The sequence below is a fragment of the Dama dama genome, chromosome 1 (assembly GCF_033118175.1).
Source record: "Dama dama isolate Ldn47 chromosome 1, ASM3311817v1, whole genome shotgun sequence".
Taxonomy (NCBI): Eukaryota; Metazoa; Chordata; class Mammalia; order Artiodactyla; family Cervidae; genus Dama; species Dama dama.
The window spans coordinates 19,761,358-19,778,577 of NC_083681.1; the positions used below are offsets into that span (position 1 = coordinate 19,761,358).

The 17,220-nt window shown below is 36.8% G+C and overlaps 1 protein-coding gene across 1 annotated transcript in view; it reads left to right on the top strand.

Annotated features, from left to right (window-relative positions):
* DDX10 (DEAD-box helicase 10) overlaps positions 1 to 17,220 on the top strand; it is a 281,000-nt gene that overhangs the window by 161,833 nt on the left and 101,947 nt on the right. Inside the window, exons 15-16 of the mRNA XM_061144350.1 lie at positions 2,489 to 2,650; positions 16,174 to 16,230. Coding sequence (XP_061000333.1) covers positions 2,489 to 2,650; positions 16,174 to 16,230 — 219 coding nt within the window. The remainder of the gene's footprint in view (positions 1 to 2,488; positions 2,651 to 16,173; positions 16,231 to 17,220) is intronic.

Here is a 17,220-nt window from a genome sequence, read left to right on the forward strand (position 1 = left end):
CTTGCAGATTGCTCATGAAAATCACTCATTATATAATAATATTATCTTCATTTTTTAAGAGGAAACATATTCAGAGTGCCAAGTGACTCACCTTAAGTAGTGATGCTAGAGTCGGTGGTCATAGGATCTTCTGAATGTTGTCTCTGCTTCACTCTGACTGATCTGTGGGTTTCCATGTTCATTCTGACATAGCACTCAGCACCACATGCGCACCATGATATCATTTCCCTTGCCCTATGTTTATTTTTTCTTCATACCACTTATTATGAGACTTTTCATTCTATAATTATTCGGTGGTTTTCTGTTTCTTCCACTCTAGTGGGAATGAGGGAAGATATTTCCTCTCCAGTGGAATGAGAGAAGGTACTTCTATTCCACTGAGGTGAAAAAAGTTACATGAGGGAAGGTATTTGTTGGCTCTGCTTACTACTCTGTCCTCTGCACTTAGAACAGTGCCTAACAAATAGTAAGCCCTCAGAAGAAGTGTATACCCCGGTAAAATAACAGAGCTTTCTATTCTAACTATAATGTATCACATGTCACATCAAATATTTTATCATTATTAATATAATTGCTGTATGCACAATCCATATGCAGGCGTCTGTTTCCTTTTAATTCTGAATTTAGCAAAGATTTGGATGTTACTTTGGGGATGAGGTTTTGGTTTAGAAGGCAAATTTGCACTGGTAATGTGGAATAAAATGGTGTATAAATAGTATGAAAACTAACAAAGTTGAATACAATTCAAATTTTGAAGTTGTTGTTGAAGTTGCAGAGGAAGCCTATAAAATTGAAATATATGAATCTCTGTGATCCAGAAAAGAGGTCAGCACTTGAGAAACAGGCTAAATCAGAAAATAGTTGTAGTATTGTATCACATGCTCACTATAAGAGCAGATTAGTGCTTTTAGTTATTGAGGTTCCTTACTGTGCTACTAATTTAGCTGCAGAGATTATACCCATTAACTTCAGGTTGAGTGTAAATCCTTAACTGTAAAATACTTCATTGTAAATGTGTTGCCGACAGGAGCACTGTGTAACTCTAAGCCATGGTGAAACTTCTGATCTAAAACCCTGAAAGAAATGCTACCATTTGTTCCACCCATAGGCTTCCCTGATGGCCCAGTGGTAAAGAATCTGCCTGCAGTTCAGGAGACACAGGAAATTTGGGTTCGATTCCTGGGTTGGGAAGATCCCTTGGAGGAGGAAATGGCAATCCACTCCAGTATTCTTGCCTTGGAAATCTCATGGACACAGGATCCTGGCGGGCTACAGTCCATGGTGTTGCAAAAAGAGTTGGGAGTTGGACACGACTGAGTAAACAAGGAAAGAAGGGTTCCACTTAGGGATGAATTTTTTCCACTCTGATAAAGGAGAAGTCAGAGCAGTGGATGGTGTTCGTAACTGGCACCACTCATCTCTCTCAGTGCTTCTGTGACTGCTGCTGTGCTGCTCATGCATTTGTGACCCTTGCTTCAAGTTGTGACTCTATGGTAGTCTCATCTTGAAGAATGAGATGATGCCTACAGCCTTCATTTTCCTGCTGTTTAATTAGCAGTCTTTCAGAAACTGGAGCAGTTACTTAAATCCTCCTGGCAGTCAATTACAGGAATAAGAGAAATGCTTTAGTCTAAATTGTCTAGAATTTTACCCTGTTAGGCCTGAAATATGATTAAGTCAAACAAACCTTATTTTTCAAGCAGTGATACAGATGTATGGAAATTAAGTAATTTATTCAGGGTTACGCACTGGGCTAGTGAAAAAGCCAAAGCATTAAAGCCACGTCTCCTGACTCTCAGATCAGTGCTCTGACTTCTTTATCACCTTGTTCCTAACCATAAAATGTTTGTGTAAAATTGTATAGATCTGAGCAGGCTTATGAAATCCAGACTAACTTTCTCCTTTACGCTTAACTTAGTTATTTCAGTTTTTATGTGTGGTACCAGCTGATATGTGTTTCATCAATTTTGAGCACATAATGTATGCCAGATAATGTGTTGGGTTCTCAGGATACATGAATAAGACATATGACTACCCTCAAGGAGGTTAATGCTAGGAAGGAAAACAGGAAAGTAAAACAACCCAGTGTGCTGAGAGGTGTTAGAGGAGGTACACTGCCGTGGCAGGCACTCTGCTCAGCCTGGCTGTTGCCCTGTGTAGATCATTTGGAGCTGAGTTGGTGGAGTATTGCATACTACATACAAATGCTGAAATGATGTTGAAGCAACTACCTTATTGTCCAAATTATTTAATGAAAATTTCTTTTAACCCTGCTCTTAATTGAGTTATGGCAGCATTACTTTATCCTGACTTCTGTCACTTGCTCACTTTTATTATAAAGCTTGTTTGAAAGTATCAGAAATACAGGTTGTAAGGCAGAAAGTATGTATGTGCACCATTTCAAAATCATTCTGCAAATGCAAGTGGCGTTCTTGCACGTTGATGTTCCTTGTCTCCTGCCTCATATTCACCTTTTTCCTCTCTGCAGTTGGTTCAGCAGTGGCCACAAGTGCAGAAATCTGTTTCCAAGGATACTGAGGAAGAGGATGACGCTGGTGGTATCAACTTAGATAAAGCAAAGGAAAGGCTTCAAGAAGAGGACAAATTTGACAAAGAAGAATATAGGAAGAAAATTAAGGCAAAGCATCGGGTAAGCTTTCTATCTTGAATGAATACTGAGTGAAATTTAATATGTCCTAAATGTATTTAAATGTTCAATAGAGATTCTTTAACAACCAGGTTACTTTACTATTTTCTTTAGCACTTATTTTTCTGTGGCTATTTTGTTTTTTATCTAGTCCTTTTTCCTTCTGCTGGTGAAGTCTTTGTATACTAACTGGTTTCTGAGAATGTCACCAAAATCTGCCTTTGGTTGCGGTGACTCAAATTAACAGTGATTTTTTTTTTCCAAATAAAGTTCTAATTTGAAGATAATTGTAGTTGTACACTTGTTAAAAGTTGTATCGGGAACTCCATTTCTATAACTTTGTCATTTCAAGAATATATATATATAAATGAAACTATGCAGTGTATGGCCTCTTAGGATTGAGTTTTGTCACCCATCATGAATCTGTAGATCACCTAGTTCCGTGTTTGACCCCTTTCTTTCTGTTACTGAGTAGTGAGTGTTACATGGTGTGGATGGAGCATGGTGTGTTTCATGTTTCACCTGTTTGAGCAACATTAGTATTGTTTCCAGTTTGAATTTAAGTCTTTCCATAAGCGATTACTTGGCAATAGATACAAGATTAAATTTACTAAATTAAGAAAAAAATAAGGAAACTTTATGAGAAAGAGTGCTTCTATATAGGCATATGCCCTATTGGCCTTAAACTGTTATCCTTAAAACTGAAAGGGTTACTCCATTCTGGCCTCATGGTATTACTGTCCTTTTGCACTGCTTAAAAGTGGGCTTTTCACTTGATAAATGAGTCAGTTAATGAACTAAAACAGATTTACCTTTTTAAAGAAGTTTCTGTGGTATGCCCTTGAGACAATGAATGGTCTCAGGGTAACACAGTAACATATGCAAGAATCACTGCTATAATATTAAGCTCTGTATCAAAAATTTTCAAGTCATTGGATGTGGTCATTATTAACCATATCCATATTAACCATTACTAACCATAATAATTAGCTATATGGTCATTATTAACCATATCCTGTGGTCAAAACTGTAGATTTTGACTCCTGTTTGACCTTGTTATTATTTAATGATTTCTTTAAGATTTGATACAACTTCACAGTAGCATTTAATGAATAAGAAATTTAGTTCTTAAAGATAGCTTTCAGGGATGAAAATGAATGGCAAGGAAAAACATTCCATAATGTGGAGAACAAATGAACCTAAAATATACTGGTTAGAGTTTGGGGGTATAACTAAGCATTTCCTTCATTGCTGCTTTTAGCACAGTACTTTATTTATTTATTTATCTTTATTGTTTTCCATTTATTTTTATTAGTTGGAGGCTAATTACTTTACAATATTGTAGTAGTTTTTGCCATACATTGACATGAATCAGCCATGGATTTACATGTGTGCCCCATCCCGATCCCCGCCTCCCGCCTCCTGGATAGCACAGTACTTTAAATAGAAATTTGGTGTTAATAATTTGTTGCTAAAATTTTTAATAATGCTGAGTGTCAAGAAGCTTGTCATGTTTCTGCTTATAGTCTTCTTAAAGTATTTATCCAGCATAAGAACATTTTACCTTTATTTTTAAATTGTAGTCAGCAGTAAAAAGAAATACGGAGAATTAAGACTCCTCCCACCCCCATTTGCTTCTTCCCCTTTCCTTATTTTCCCTTTCACCCCTCTTCCCAATGTGCGGAAGTTATCACTGTATCTGGGTTGTGGAATATTGTTTCTGAAATTTTTAGGAACTTAATTTCAAATTACTGTTGTATATTACACAGTGTTTGTGTGTTAGGCTCTGCCTTAGACTGTGAAGATGGACTATATAACATACATGGTGTTGGGACTTCCCTGGTGGTCGATTGGCGAAGACTCCACATTCTGTATGCAGGGGGCCTGGACTCGATCCTTGGTCAGGGAACTAGATCCCACATGTTGCACCTAAAGAACCTGCATGCTGCAATGAAGATCAAAGGTCCCAAGTGATGCAAATAAGATCCAGAGCAGCCAAATAAATAAATATTAACAAAAATAGAAAAATAAAATATGTGGGTTCTATTCTCCGGAAGATTATAATTAAAATCATAGTTAACTTTGAATATTTAGTCACTGCATAGAAATTTTCTGTGCTCCAATTTTTTTACATTACAGTTTTTGAAATGAATAATATCTTCCTGTTTTCCAAAGTCAAGATGATAAAGTTAATGTTGAGAAGTCTTGCTTCTGCCCATACCTGTCATTTTTATTCTTGTCTCCACCTCAGAGGTAAATTTTTATTAATTACTAATGTATCCTTAAAGTTTATGCAAAGACTAGTAAATAGAAATGCATATTCTTATTTTCTCCCTTTGTTACATTCGTACTACAGTATTCTACAGTACTGTAGATTGTTCTATACTTTTTCATTTGCACTTATTTTTGAGACTTTACATAATTTATTTTCTTTGCACCATTGTTAAAACATAGCATATGACTTTAAAGCTATCACTGTGACCGTCTCACAGCGAGGTTGAAGAGAGCAGTTTGGGGCTGATACAGTTGGGAGAGAAATCACATGAACTTTACATGCTACTGCTTTTGAAACAGTTCTCTGTAACTAAAAGAGATATAAGATCTTTTAAAAACAAGTTTGTTGTTTAAAGCAAAGTTTGTTGTTTTATATAAAATAAGTATATTCTGCACAAGGTGGCCCATGGCATACTTTCTATATTGGAGACTGAAAATATTATGCATTCTAAAAAGAGCACAAAGAAGAAACCGAAGTAATCTTCCCTTTATTCAGCTTAATGCGAATGCGACTTGGCACAAATATGATTCATTTCTTGGTATTTTCATCGGTAAAATTATTATTTAAATGTAAGTTTTTGTATATTAGTGAAACTTCATGTTTTTGAACACTTAGTTTATCATAATAGCATACGTAAGATACAGTGTGCTTAGTCGCTCAGTCATGTCCAACTCTTTGCGACCCCATGGACTGTAGCCCACCAGGCTCCTCTGTCCATGGGGATTCTCTTGGCAAGAATACTGGAGTGGGTAGCCACTTCTCCAGGAGATCTCCCTGACCCAGGGATCGAACCCAGGTCTCCTGCATTACAGGCAGATTCTTTACCAGCTGAGCTACCAGGGAAGCCCATAAGATACAATACAGGTGCTCAAATCAATTATGTACCAATTGGCCATGGACTGGATTTCTACCTAGAATGCATATGTATTATTTTTTTTAAACGTTAGGTTTTAACATTTGGCATAATGTTTGGGGGAGAGAGTGTTGTGCTGTAACAAGTTGGAATATTTGCTTTGGAGCCCTAGCATTACCTAGTCCATTTGGATCACCAGTCACCAGTTTGGATTGCATGTTCTTTTTTTTTTTTTTCCCCAAGTGTCATAGAATTTATATATTTATTTATTTATTTGGATTTTATTTTTAAAATTTTTTTCTATTTATTTTTATTAGTTGGAGGCTAATTACTTTACAATATTGTAGTGGTTTTTGTCATACATTGACATGAATCAACTATGGATTTACATGTGTTCCCCATCGTGATCCCCCCTCCCACTGCCCTCCCCATCCCGATCCCTCTGGGTCTTCCCAGTGTACCAGCCCTGAGCACTTGTCTCATGCATCCAACCTGGGCTGATGATCTGTTTCACCCTTGATAGTATACTTGTTTCAATGCTATTCTCTCAGATCATCCCACCCTCGCCTTCTCCCACAGAGTCCCAAAGTCTGTTCTGTACATCTGTGTCTCTTTTTCTGTTTTGCATATAGGGTTATCGTTACCATCTTTTTAAATTCCATATATATGCGTTAGTATACTGTATTGGTGTTTATCTTTCTGGCTTACTTCACTCTATATAATGGGCTCCAGTTTCATCCATCTCATGATGGGCATCTAGGTTGCTTCCATGTCCTGGCCATTATAAACAGTGGATTGCACTTTCCTATTCTGAAAATTGAGGGAAAGATAATAGGAGTTAATAACAAGTGATTAGAGAGAGATCCCCTGGCTCTGTGTATATAGGTAAGATGTGAGAATAAAATGAAGATAAAACTCCATAAAATCTATAACATAATTCTGTATTTGATGCATATTTTGACACATATAATATTTTGAAAAATGTGTCAATTTTAGAAGCTTTTATGAGATTAAAAATCTTTCAGCATGTTTAAAATATTTCATGATTATATTTTTGGTTTAGAAGGGTAAGATAGTTAATATAATAAGTGAATTTAGTCTTAATGATTCTGTTTGAAAGTAATTGTTTTTTCCTACTGTTTAAAATTGACAGCCTCACATGATAGCTTTGAAAATGCACTCTGTTTTTTTGTAATGTGGGTCTCAGCTGCTCATTTATTCCCATGTGTTATTCCTCCATGTTATTAACACCTGTCCTTGACTCATTTTTTCATCTACCAAATTCTGAAAACTGTGTAATTTCTACTATGACTCAAGTAAATATCTTTGTTGTAAAGATTTATAGCAAAAAGTAAATAAAAAGGAAGAAATAAAGATGATACAGTTTATGGCCTCACTGGGAATGGAATTCAGCTGCCCCCTTGCTGGAACTTGGCTACTTACTCTGGGGACTTATGGAGCCCTTGTGTAACTGCTTTGGGTCACCCAGTCAGCATCTTTATTTTTTTTTATGAGTCTTCATTTTAGCCATTAAGCATCATTTTCTTCTGAGACCATTTGGATCTTCTGCTTTCTCTGGCAGTTTATAAGTAGCTATACTTAATTAGGTGTGTTACTGGGTTTTTTTGCTCTTGAAACTATCATAAGTAAAATTATAGCAAAATATATTTTTACATATAAAAACATTAGTAAATTAAGTTGTAAATACAAAAGCACTGCTTTTGCACAGAAACAATGTGTTTTCTGATAATTCAGTTAGAACTGTGAAAGATGGGCCATGAATCATATCACTGAAAGGTTTTTTGCTTAAATGGAGTGAAAATCTGCTCTGTGCTATGTCATCATTTTTACCTCTGAAAGATAGCTTCTGTTTGGTGTGATAATATCTGTTACAACAGCTGAGAGTGGAGAGAAGCAATTCATTATGAGGTTCTCTTTCATTTCTTTGAAATTTGCTTTGAGTGCTTTATCCATTTTGGATTGTGTATTTAGATGACATGTCAGAATGTAACTCTGGACTGTCTGCAGAGATTTCTGGATTCTGCTAACTACTAGCATGAATTTTACTATAACCCACCAGGCTTCTCTGTCCATAGAATTCTCCAGGCAAGAATATTGGAGTGTGTAGCCATCCCCTTCCCCAGGAAATCTTCCTGACCCAGAGATCGAACCTAGGTATCCTGCATTACAGTCAGATTCTTTACCATCTGAGCCACCATGGAGGCTCGTTAGAAAGTTAAGAATTAAAGGGACTTCTTAGAAAATCTATTTTGTTTATTGTTTTTTAGACAGAATTGAGTTGGCATGGAATCCAGGTGTCTTAAACATAAATTTATGTAATCAAGAAGGAGAAAGGCAGTAATCAGGTATTTTAGGAATAGTAATAACAAGAACATTAAAGACAGTAGCAAGTAGCAGTTTGTTAACTGGGCCCAGCACTAAGCATTTATATATTATATGCTAACAATTAACTTATGATATAAGTGAGGTAGACTCATTTTACAGATGATAAAACTAAAACTTAGAAGGGTCAAGTAATTTGTCCGAGGCCCCAGAGCATATAAAAGCTTGCAAATAGTAGCCTTGGGGTTCTTACCAAGGTCTTTGTTTCTCTACACACTGGTTTTAACCATGTAGCTGCTCCCTATTTCATACCACTAGGCATTCTCTTAAAACAGAGTAGCTCTGAGGCAATGAATCAGAAGGTAGAGGATGACAAGAGGAGAGGAGGACTTTGAAGAAGGAATGACAAGTGATAGAAATTGTTCATATTTCCAGACCAAGATCATTGGTCTCAAACAAATTTAGAAAAAAATAAGCATTGTGATTAATAGTTTAATTTAGGACCACATACTGACATATCAGAAATGTCATCATGGGGGGACATGTATCCAGTGCTTAATTCTCAAACTGACTTAATGAGTAATAAAGCTTATTTCTAGGGGAGGAACAGAGATTCTCTTCTTGTACAACCATATCCTTCAGTTCCCTTCTTACCACCATCATGACCAGATTTATTATAAAAAAGGAACCAGCCTATTACTATCAAACTTTTGTCTATAATTTAGAGATGTCTGCCTGGGAGGTTTCTCTTCTTATTCTCATGAGCTTGTAACCTCTTGTGATATTCACTTCATCATCTGGGTACTTGGGCTCTTTTTCATATCCAGCATCCAAAATGAGATTAAATACTCAAGATTTTATAGGTTTTATCAACTTTGTGGCAAGTCTTTGACCTGCTTATTATCTCTATTTTTATTAAGTTCTTTGTTTTATGGATTTTTAAAATACCACCATGTAGTGAGGTGGGGTGGTTATAGATTGATGGTCAGTTTAGCTGGAGAGGTTGAGGAGCAGGGGCAGAGTTTGGTGCTAATGAAAGATCATTTCACAGACTACAGAGATGAGCATTGGAAGCTTCCTACAGGAGGCTAGGCTGTGTCTGTTTTTCCCATCCTTGTATACCCAGAGCTCACAACAGAGCCTGGAACATAGTAGCTCAGGAAATATTTGAAGGAATTGATTGGTGAATCGGTGTTCTGTGTAAATTTATTTTTCTCCCTGTCTTCATAGCCTTATTGTAGTTGTTATAGATTTAAATGTGGAAGACCAATTTTTTATGTTGTTTGGATGAAATTCTGTAGAATAGGTAACAGATCAGAGAACCTTGCTGTGTTGTTAGTTCTCGAGAGGGATTTAGAATCACTGGGGTTTTATTCTTGGAGGGAAAGGGGTAGCTTCAGGCCAAAGATTATTGTATTGTAATAATTCTTTTTATTCACGTTTGTTGAGCCACTTTTCTTCTCTGAAAAAAGAAGTTCCTGTAATACTGAAATGGGGATTGATGTCCCCTCCTTCTTTGACAACTGGGAACTCTGTTCTGTAGCATAACTGACTCAGTTGCCTGAGATTCATTCAAATAGGTTATACACTTCCACCACCTTCTGAGAAACAGGGGTTTCCAAATCTACAGATTTCCAAGCACCATGGAATGAAAGTGGTTTAAATATATAGTCCTGGCTGCTATTGAAATTCATATTTCATGGTACTTTTCTGGAAGCTGAGGACCTGTAGTTTATGAGAAGCCAAAAGATGTGTATTAATGTCTATAAAGGAGTATTTTGTACCTTAAAATGTAATTTTTCATGTTTTTTTTTGTCTCCTGGGAATTTGATTTTTATTATTGAATTTCATGATCTTCTTATCATATGTAGCATGGCAGAATTAAAGGTAAAATTGTGCCTTCTTTCTGTTAGCGTAAAATGCCTTTTGGTACCAATCCTAAAAAATGAAATAGGAAAAGGAAGGATTTAAAATATTTCAACCACATAAATATGTGTGTTTGGGGTAGGGGGTTGAGGAACCTCAGTTACTGAATCTAATAAGATTCAATTATATTTTCCCCCAGTCATTGTAATCCAACCTTTTATTTTTTTTCCTGTCATTTATAGCATCTATGATTCATATACTCATCTTTTTTAAAAAAGAACTGTTTTTCTTGTCTTAGCAAATGAAAAATTTGTAGTTTTTTTTCCTATATTCATTTCCCAAATTTTGGATTGCCGTAATTCTACTTTCTGTTCTCTGTTTAAAGACGGATGTTTACTCTTGCCTCTTTTCAGGTAGAGTGCTAATATAGCTTTTTAAGAAAACAAAGAGAAGTTTTCTAATTTCCTTTTTGTGTCACCCAGTATTAAAAATTTGTTCTTTTTATTATACTTTATTTTTGTGTCCTGGTCATGTTCATTTCATATTTTAAAGGTTTTCAGTATCCCTCATCCACCTGAGACTTGTGACAGAAATCTTAAAAGGAATAATTATTCTACTCACATGCTCATGTGATCTGTGATAGCCAATTTAAATTTTGAAATTTAAAAGATTCTTCATTACTGTGATGAATTAATACTGCAGTTCATCAAAAATTTGTTAATATGCTTTTTCCTGCTATGATTACAATGACTAGATGGAAAACCCCAGAAGAGAGATTGTGTTTACTTGTTTAGAGAGAGTTTTTCTGATGTGACCATATAGAGGTTATTCTTTGGAACTTTGAAGTGCCATTTTCTGGTGCTCTAGTGTCTTGGGAGAAGGTCAGTTACTGAATAATTACAATAGCAATTTGTGTGACTGTTAAATGTGTTTAATTATTTGTTTCTCTGCACAGGAAACAGGCAAAAATTAAATTATGTATTGGGTTGGCCAAAAAGTTCCTTCTGTTCTTAAGTGAAGTTTAAGGACACATTTTTCATTTTCACCAAGAACTTTATTGAACAATGTAGTCACCATTTTGTTCCACTACCTTCTACCATTTTTCACACAACTTCATAATTCTGTCTTCTCAAAACTTTTTATCTTTTCGAGCAAAGAACTTTTCTATGTGTCTTTACAGTCGTTAACAGGGAATTGAAAGTTTTTCCATTAGAATTTTGTACAGACCGAAATAAATGGAAGTCTGAAGGTGCAGTGTGTGATGAATATGGCGAATGAATCAGAACTTCCCAAGCAAGCTGTATAAGTTTTTGCCTGGTCATCAAAGAAACATGTGGTCTTGCATTATCCTGATGGAAGATTATGCATTTTGTGTTGACTAATTCCAGACACTTTTCATCAAGTGCTGCTTTTGTTGGTCTAATTGGGAGTAGTACTTGTTGGAATTAACTGTTTGGTTTTCCAGAAGGAGCTCATAATAGAGAACTCCCTTCCAATCCCACCATATACACAGCATCACCTTCTTTGGATGAAGACTGGCCTTTGGTGTGGTTGGTGGTGGTTCATTTCATTTGTCCCATCATCTTTTTCGTTCCACATGATTGTACAGTATCCACTTCTCATCAGCTGTCACAATTTGTTTTAAAAATGGAACTTTTTCATTATGTTTAAATAGAAAATCACATGTGGAAATACAGTCTGAAGGATTTTTTTCACTTATGTGGAACCCAAACATCAAAGTGATTAACATAACCAAGCTGGTACAAATGATTTTCAGCACTTAGTTTGGATATTTTGAATATGTCAGGTATCTCCCTTGTAATAATAATGTTGGCTGTTCTCAATGCTTTGATTTGATTGCCATCAACTTTAGGTGGTCTGCCCAACTGTGGATATTATCCAGCAAGAAATCTGTAGCATAAAACTTCATAAACCACTCTTGACACATTTGATCAGTCATAGCACCTTCTCTATACACTGTACAAATCTTTTTTTGCATTCCAGTTACATTTTTACCTTTCTTAAAATGATGAAGAATCATATGCTGAAGATATTGCTTGCTTTCTTCCATCTTCAGTATCAAAATAGCTACACAAAAATTCACCAATTTTGGTAAGTTTTTTTTTTTAAATGCATGCTGATATGACAGCTATCACAATGCAGTCTAAAAAAATTGTTTCGATTAAAGTTAAAGACAACTAAGTGCTACTTGAGCCATCTTACGGAAAAAAATGTTGGCTGTTGACCAACCCAATACATGAAATGCTATCAGGAAAAAAATCCTGTTAGAATGAAAGACCCACACAGTTGTTGTTGTTTAGTTGCTAAGTTGCGCCCAACTCTTTTGCAGCCCCATGGACTGTAGTCTGCCAGGCTCTTCTCTCTACGGGATTTCCCAGGCAAGAATACTGTAGTGGGTTGCCATTTCCTCCTTCAGGGGATCTTCCTAACTCAGGGATCAAACCTTTGTCTCCTACGTTGGCAGGCGGGTTCTTTACCACTGAGCCACCAGGGAAGCCTACCCATGTAGTCTGTGTGTGTGAGTCACCCAGTCGTGTCTGACACTGTGATCCCATGGACTGTAGCTCATCAGGCTCCTCTGTCCATGGTCTCCAGGCAAGAATACTGGAGTGGGTTGCTATTCCCTTCCCTAGGGAGTCTTCTCAATCAGGGATTGAACCCAGGTCTCCCGCATTGCAGGCAGATTCTTTACCATCTGAGCCTCCAGGGAAGCGCATACCGTAGCAGACCATTGTTTTTTTTTTTTTTTTTTTTTTTTACTGTATTGCCATATCTGGGAGGACAGCAGCCTATTATTTTATTTTATTTATTGATTTATTTTTTTTATTAGTTGGAGGCTAATCACTTCACATCATTTCAGTGGGTTTTGTCATACATTGACATGAATCAGCCATGGATCTACACGTATTCCCTATCCCGATCCCCGCTCCCACCTCCCTCTCCACCTGATTCCTCTGGGTCTTCCCAGTGCACCAGGCCGGAGCACTTGTCTCATGCATCCCACCTGGGCTGGCGATCTGTTTCACCATAGATAGTGTACATGCTGTTCTTTTGAAATATCCCACCCTCACATTCTCCCACAGAGTTCAAAAGTCTGTTCTGTATTTCTGTGTCTCTTTTTCTGTTTTGCATATAGGGTTATCGTTACCATCTTTCTAAATTCCATATATATGTGTTAGTATGCTGTAATGGTCTTTATCTTTCTGGCTTACTTCACTCTGTATAAGGGGCTCCAGCTTCATCCATCTCATTAGGACTGGTTCAAATGAATTCTTTTTAATGGCTGAGTAATATTCCATGGTGTATATGTACCACAGCTTCCTTATCCATTCATCTGCTGATGGGTATCTAGGTTGCTTCCATGTCCTGGCTATTATAAACAGTGCTGCGATGAACATTGGGGTGCACGTGTCTCTTTCAGATCTGGTTTCCTCAGTGTGTATGCCCAGAAGTGGGATTGCTGGGTCATATGGCAGTTCTATTTCCAGTTTTTTTAAGAAATCTCCACACTGTTTTCCATAGCGGCTGTACTAGTTTGCATTCCCACCAACAGTGTAAGAGGGTTGCCTTTTCTCCACACCCTCTCCAGCATTTATTGCTTGTAGACTTTTGGATAGCAGCCATCCTGACTGGCGTGTAATGGTACCTCATTGTGGTTTTAATTTGCATTTCTCCAGACCATTGTTAATAATAAAAGGAAACATAACATTTGGCTAAAGCATGTTGTTAAGCTAAAAACTGTTCATCTTGTTTTTGTTGTTGTTCAGTCACTGTGTCTGACTCTTTGTGACCCCCATGAACTTCAGCATCCCAGGCTTCTCTATCCTTCACTATCTCTGGATTTGCTCAAATCATGTCCATTGAGTAATTGATGCTATCCAGCCATCTCATCCTCTGTTGCCCCCTTCTCTTGCCCTCAGTCTTTCCCAGCATCAGAGTTTTTTTTTCCAATGAGTTGGCTCTTCACATCAGGTGGCCAAAATATTGAAGCTTCGACAACAGAGCTTCCAGTGAATTTTCAGGGTTGATTTTCTCAAGAGTCTTTCCCAGCACTTAGTTCAAAAGCATCAGTTCTTCTGTGCTCAGTCTTCTTTATGGTCCAGCTCTTAACATCCATTCATGACTACTGGGAAACCTGTAGCTCTGACTGTACAGACCTTTGTCGGCAAAGTGACATCTCTGCTTTTTAACATGTTGTCTAGATTTGGCATAACTTTTCTTCCAAGTGTCTTTGAATTTCATGGCTGCAGTCACCATCCACAGTGCTTTTGGAGCCCATGAAAATGAAGTCTGTCACTGCTTCCATTTTTTCCTTTTCTATTTGCCATGAAGTTATGGGGCCGGATGCCATGATCGTTTTTTTGAATGTTGAATTTTAAACCAGCCTTTTCACTTTCATAAAAAGACTCTTTAGTTCCTCCTCACTTTTCTGCCATTAGAGTGGTATCCTGTGCAATGTGGGAGATGTGGGTTCGATCCCTGAGTTGGGCAGATCCTCTGGAGGAGAGCATGGCAACCCGCTCCAGTGTTCTTGTCCAGAAAATCCCGTCGACAGAGGAGCCTAGTGGGCTACAGTCCATGGGGTCGTAAAGACTGAGACAGGACAGAAGCACCTGAGCACTCCCTCCTCTCACTTACTAAGCTCTTTAACAATGAAACAGTTTGTTTTGATTTGTTCATCTTTTCTTCTGACCTTGATCTGGAACTTGCAAATAATCTTTAGAGTGTTTCCCTGTGTAACTGCACATTGTTTAAGTTTTCCCTGCCATTTTAGTTGTATGTTTTCTTTGGAAGTCAAAGTAATAGCTGTTTTCTCCAAAACCAGTGTAAAAAAGAATAATAATCTCAGAAAAGAATAATTTAGCATCAAGATTTATTTAGTGGGTATGACACATGAACAGTTGCCATTTGAATTTGAATTTTTGTTAGTTTCACTTAGAATTTATCTTTCCTGCTGTGTGGTCTGAAGCTATGAAAACTTAATCTGTAAGTTCTGTGGGCTCTCCTCCTCTTTGCATTAATTAGATCTAACCCACTTTGAAACTTTTTATTAAAAAGGAGTCTGTAAACCTAGATGGGGTGTATAGTGTGGATCGTAGCAATTTCCTGCCCTTCTCAATGCTGTGAGCAGCAGAACAGCCTCAAATCTGTCTCTCAAGAGTGTATTAGACTTGGTTCTTGAATCTGCAGAAAGCCATGTGTGAAGAACACTGACGATAGATTGTCTGGACTGAAAAAACTTGTTAATTCTCACATTAGTGGATGTTTAATGTAAGAGGGAATCATGATTGCAGTTTCATATTACTTCATGAAAAAATTATTTGCTGTTTGCTCACTGTTTACATTGATCTGGTAGTTGGTTGTATTTGAAATACATTTATATATTGTTAGCTATGATTTTGGTTTGAGTCTAGCCTTTATATTGTTTTACCACTATTTTTTGAAGAGGCAAAGAGGCAAATTTGTTTAAATTCTATTTAAAACAAATTTTTTTTCAACTTTAGCTTTATTTTGTTGTTTTGAATTTTATTATTATACATATCTGTAATTCTTATTTTGAAAATGTTAGTACTGCATTTTCTGTATGTTTTATGATCATTGGAAAACTAATGGGGAAATTATAAAGCAATGAGAGAAGGTGCTTAAAAGAATAATCTTCTGTTGTTTTTCTTTTGAGAAAAATACTGCCACTTTTCTGAGAACCCCAAGGATGAGGGTTTTACATCTTTTATAAATTCTACTCTTAGAGGAGAAGGGAAGTAGTCATTACTGCATGTCTTCCTTTTTATTTTAATAGCCAACACTGTGAACCTGTCATATGTCAGACATTGTGCTAGGCATTTATGTTATTTTATGTAATTCTTATACCAATTTTATGAAATGTGTGCTTCTGTTATCTCCTTGTTTTGGTGAGAAAATGAGAGATAGTAAGTTGCCTAAAACTGTACAGCTAATAAATGATTGAACTGTGATTTGATTACATATTTGTTTGGCACATCTTTAATGATTATGAAAACTGACACCAGTCTTACAATAGACAATAAATATCTATTGAAAGGTAAATGCGCCTTATCTGGTTGGCTCAAGAAGAATTGTAATGAATGTGTAGTGAGATTTACACTTACTAGATAAGTTTACTGGTTGCTAATTTTCCCTGTCTTCCTGTAGGAAAAAAGACTGAAAGAAAGGGAAGCCAGAAGAGAAGCCAGTAAGAGACAAGCAAAGGTAAGGGTTTATATTTTAATGAGAAACATGTTTGTAGCGTTGAATGGAATTTAAATGCCCTTCTTTTCCATATGCATTTTATATTTGTTTATACAGCGTGACGTTTGAATTGGATCCAAGTCTGTATATGTATGTGATTTGCTTTCTTGTATTGGTTTGTTTCTTCTGTGGTATAGAGTGAAGAAATGAGATAGTTTGTTTTACCTTCCTACTTTCACCATCTTATCCTGTTTTGTGCATACTAAGTATAGGAAATGGTTGACTGTGGGTCAGACCTGATAGGATTTTATTGTATGTCATCTTCAGACTACGGAGGCAGCCCATGCTAACCCAACTTGATAATAGATAACCTTGAAAGCATTGGCTGCTTCAGCCTAAGGGGAAGCCCTCTGTGTCTCCCACCTTCACTAAATTCTGTAAATAAAAATTTTAGCAGCTGTATATATACAGTTTCTTTCAAATATATGTACAATTATAAACACCATCATCTATGTGCAGCTGTAATTTTTATCTGGTATGTTTGACACCATGGAAAATTCAGCCTCTGCATCCTGAGGACATTTAATAGAAATGATTTCCACAAACCAGGGCACAGAAATGCATGTCATTTCTCAGGCTGTGTCTCACTGTGCTTTGCCTGACTGGCCGTGACTACTTCTTAGCAGTTAGCAAAGATCCAGCTCCCTTGAGTACACTCATCATGTTCTTTGTCATTTTTTTCCATGCACTTAGAGAACAAGTCAGAGATGATAACTCATGCTATAGTTCTAAAGTGGGAAGCAATTACTCTTCAGTATAAGATGAAAAGACTGCTTACATTCAGTATTAAATATCACTCTGTCTTCAAAGGTGCCCGAAAATGAGAACTACAGTGTGCATGCACCCTGACTTGCTAAATCAGGTGGTGGAGTCTGTATTTCCATTTAAAATGCAGATGTGAACAGTCATGGCATAGAAATGAGATCTCAGGAACTATAGTGGGAAAAACTT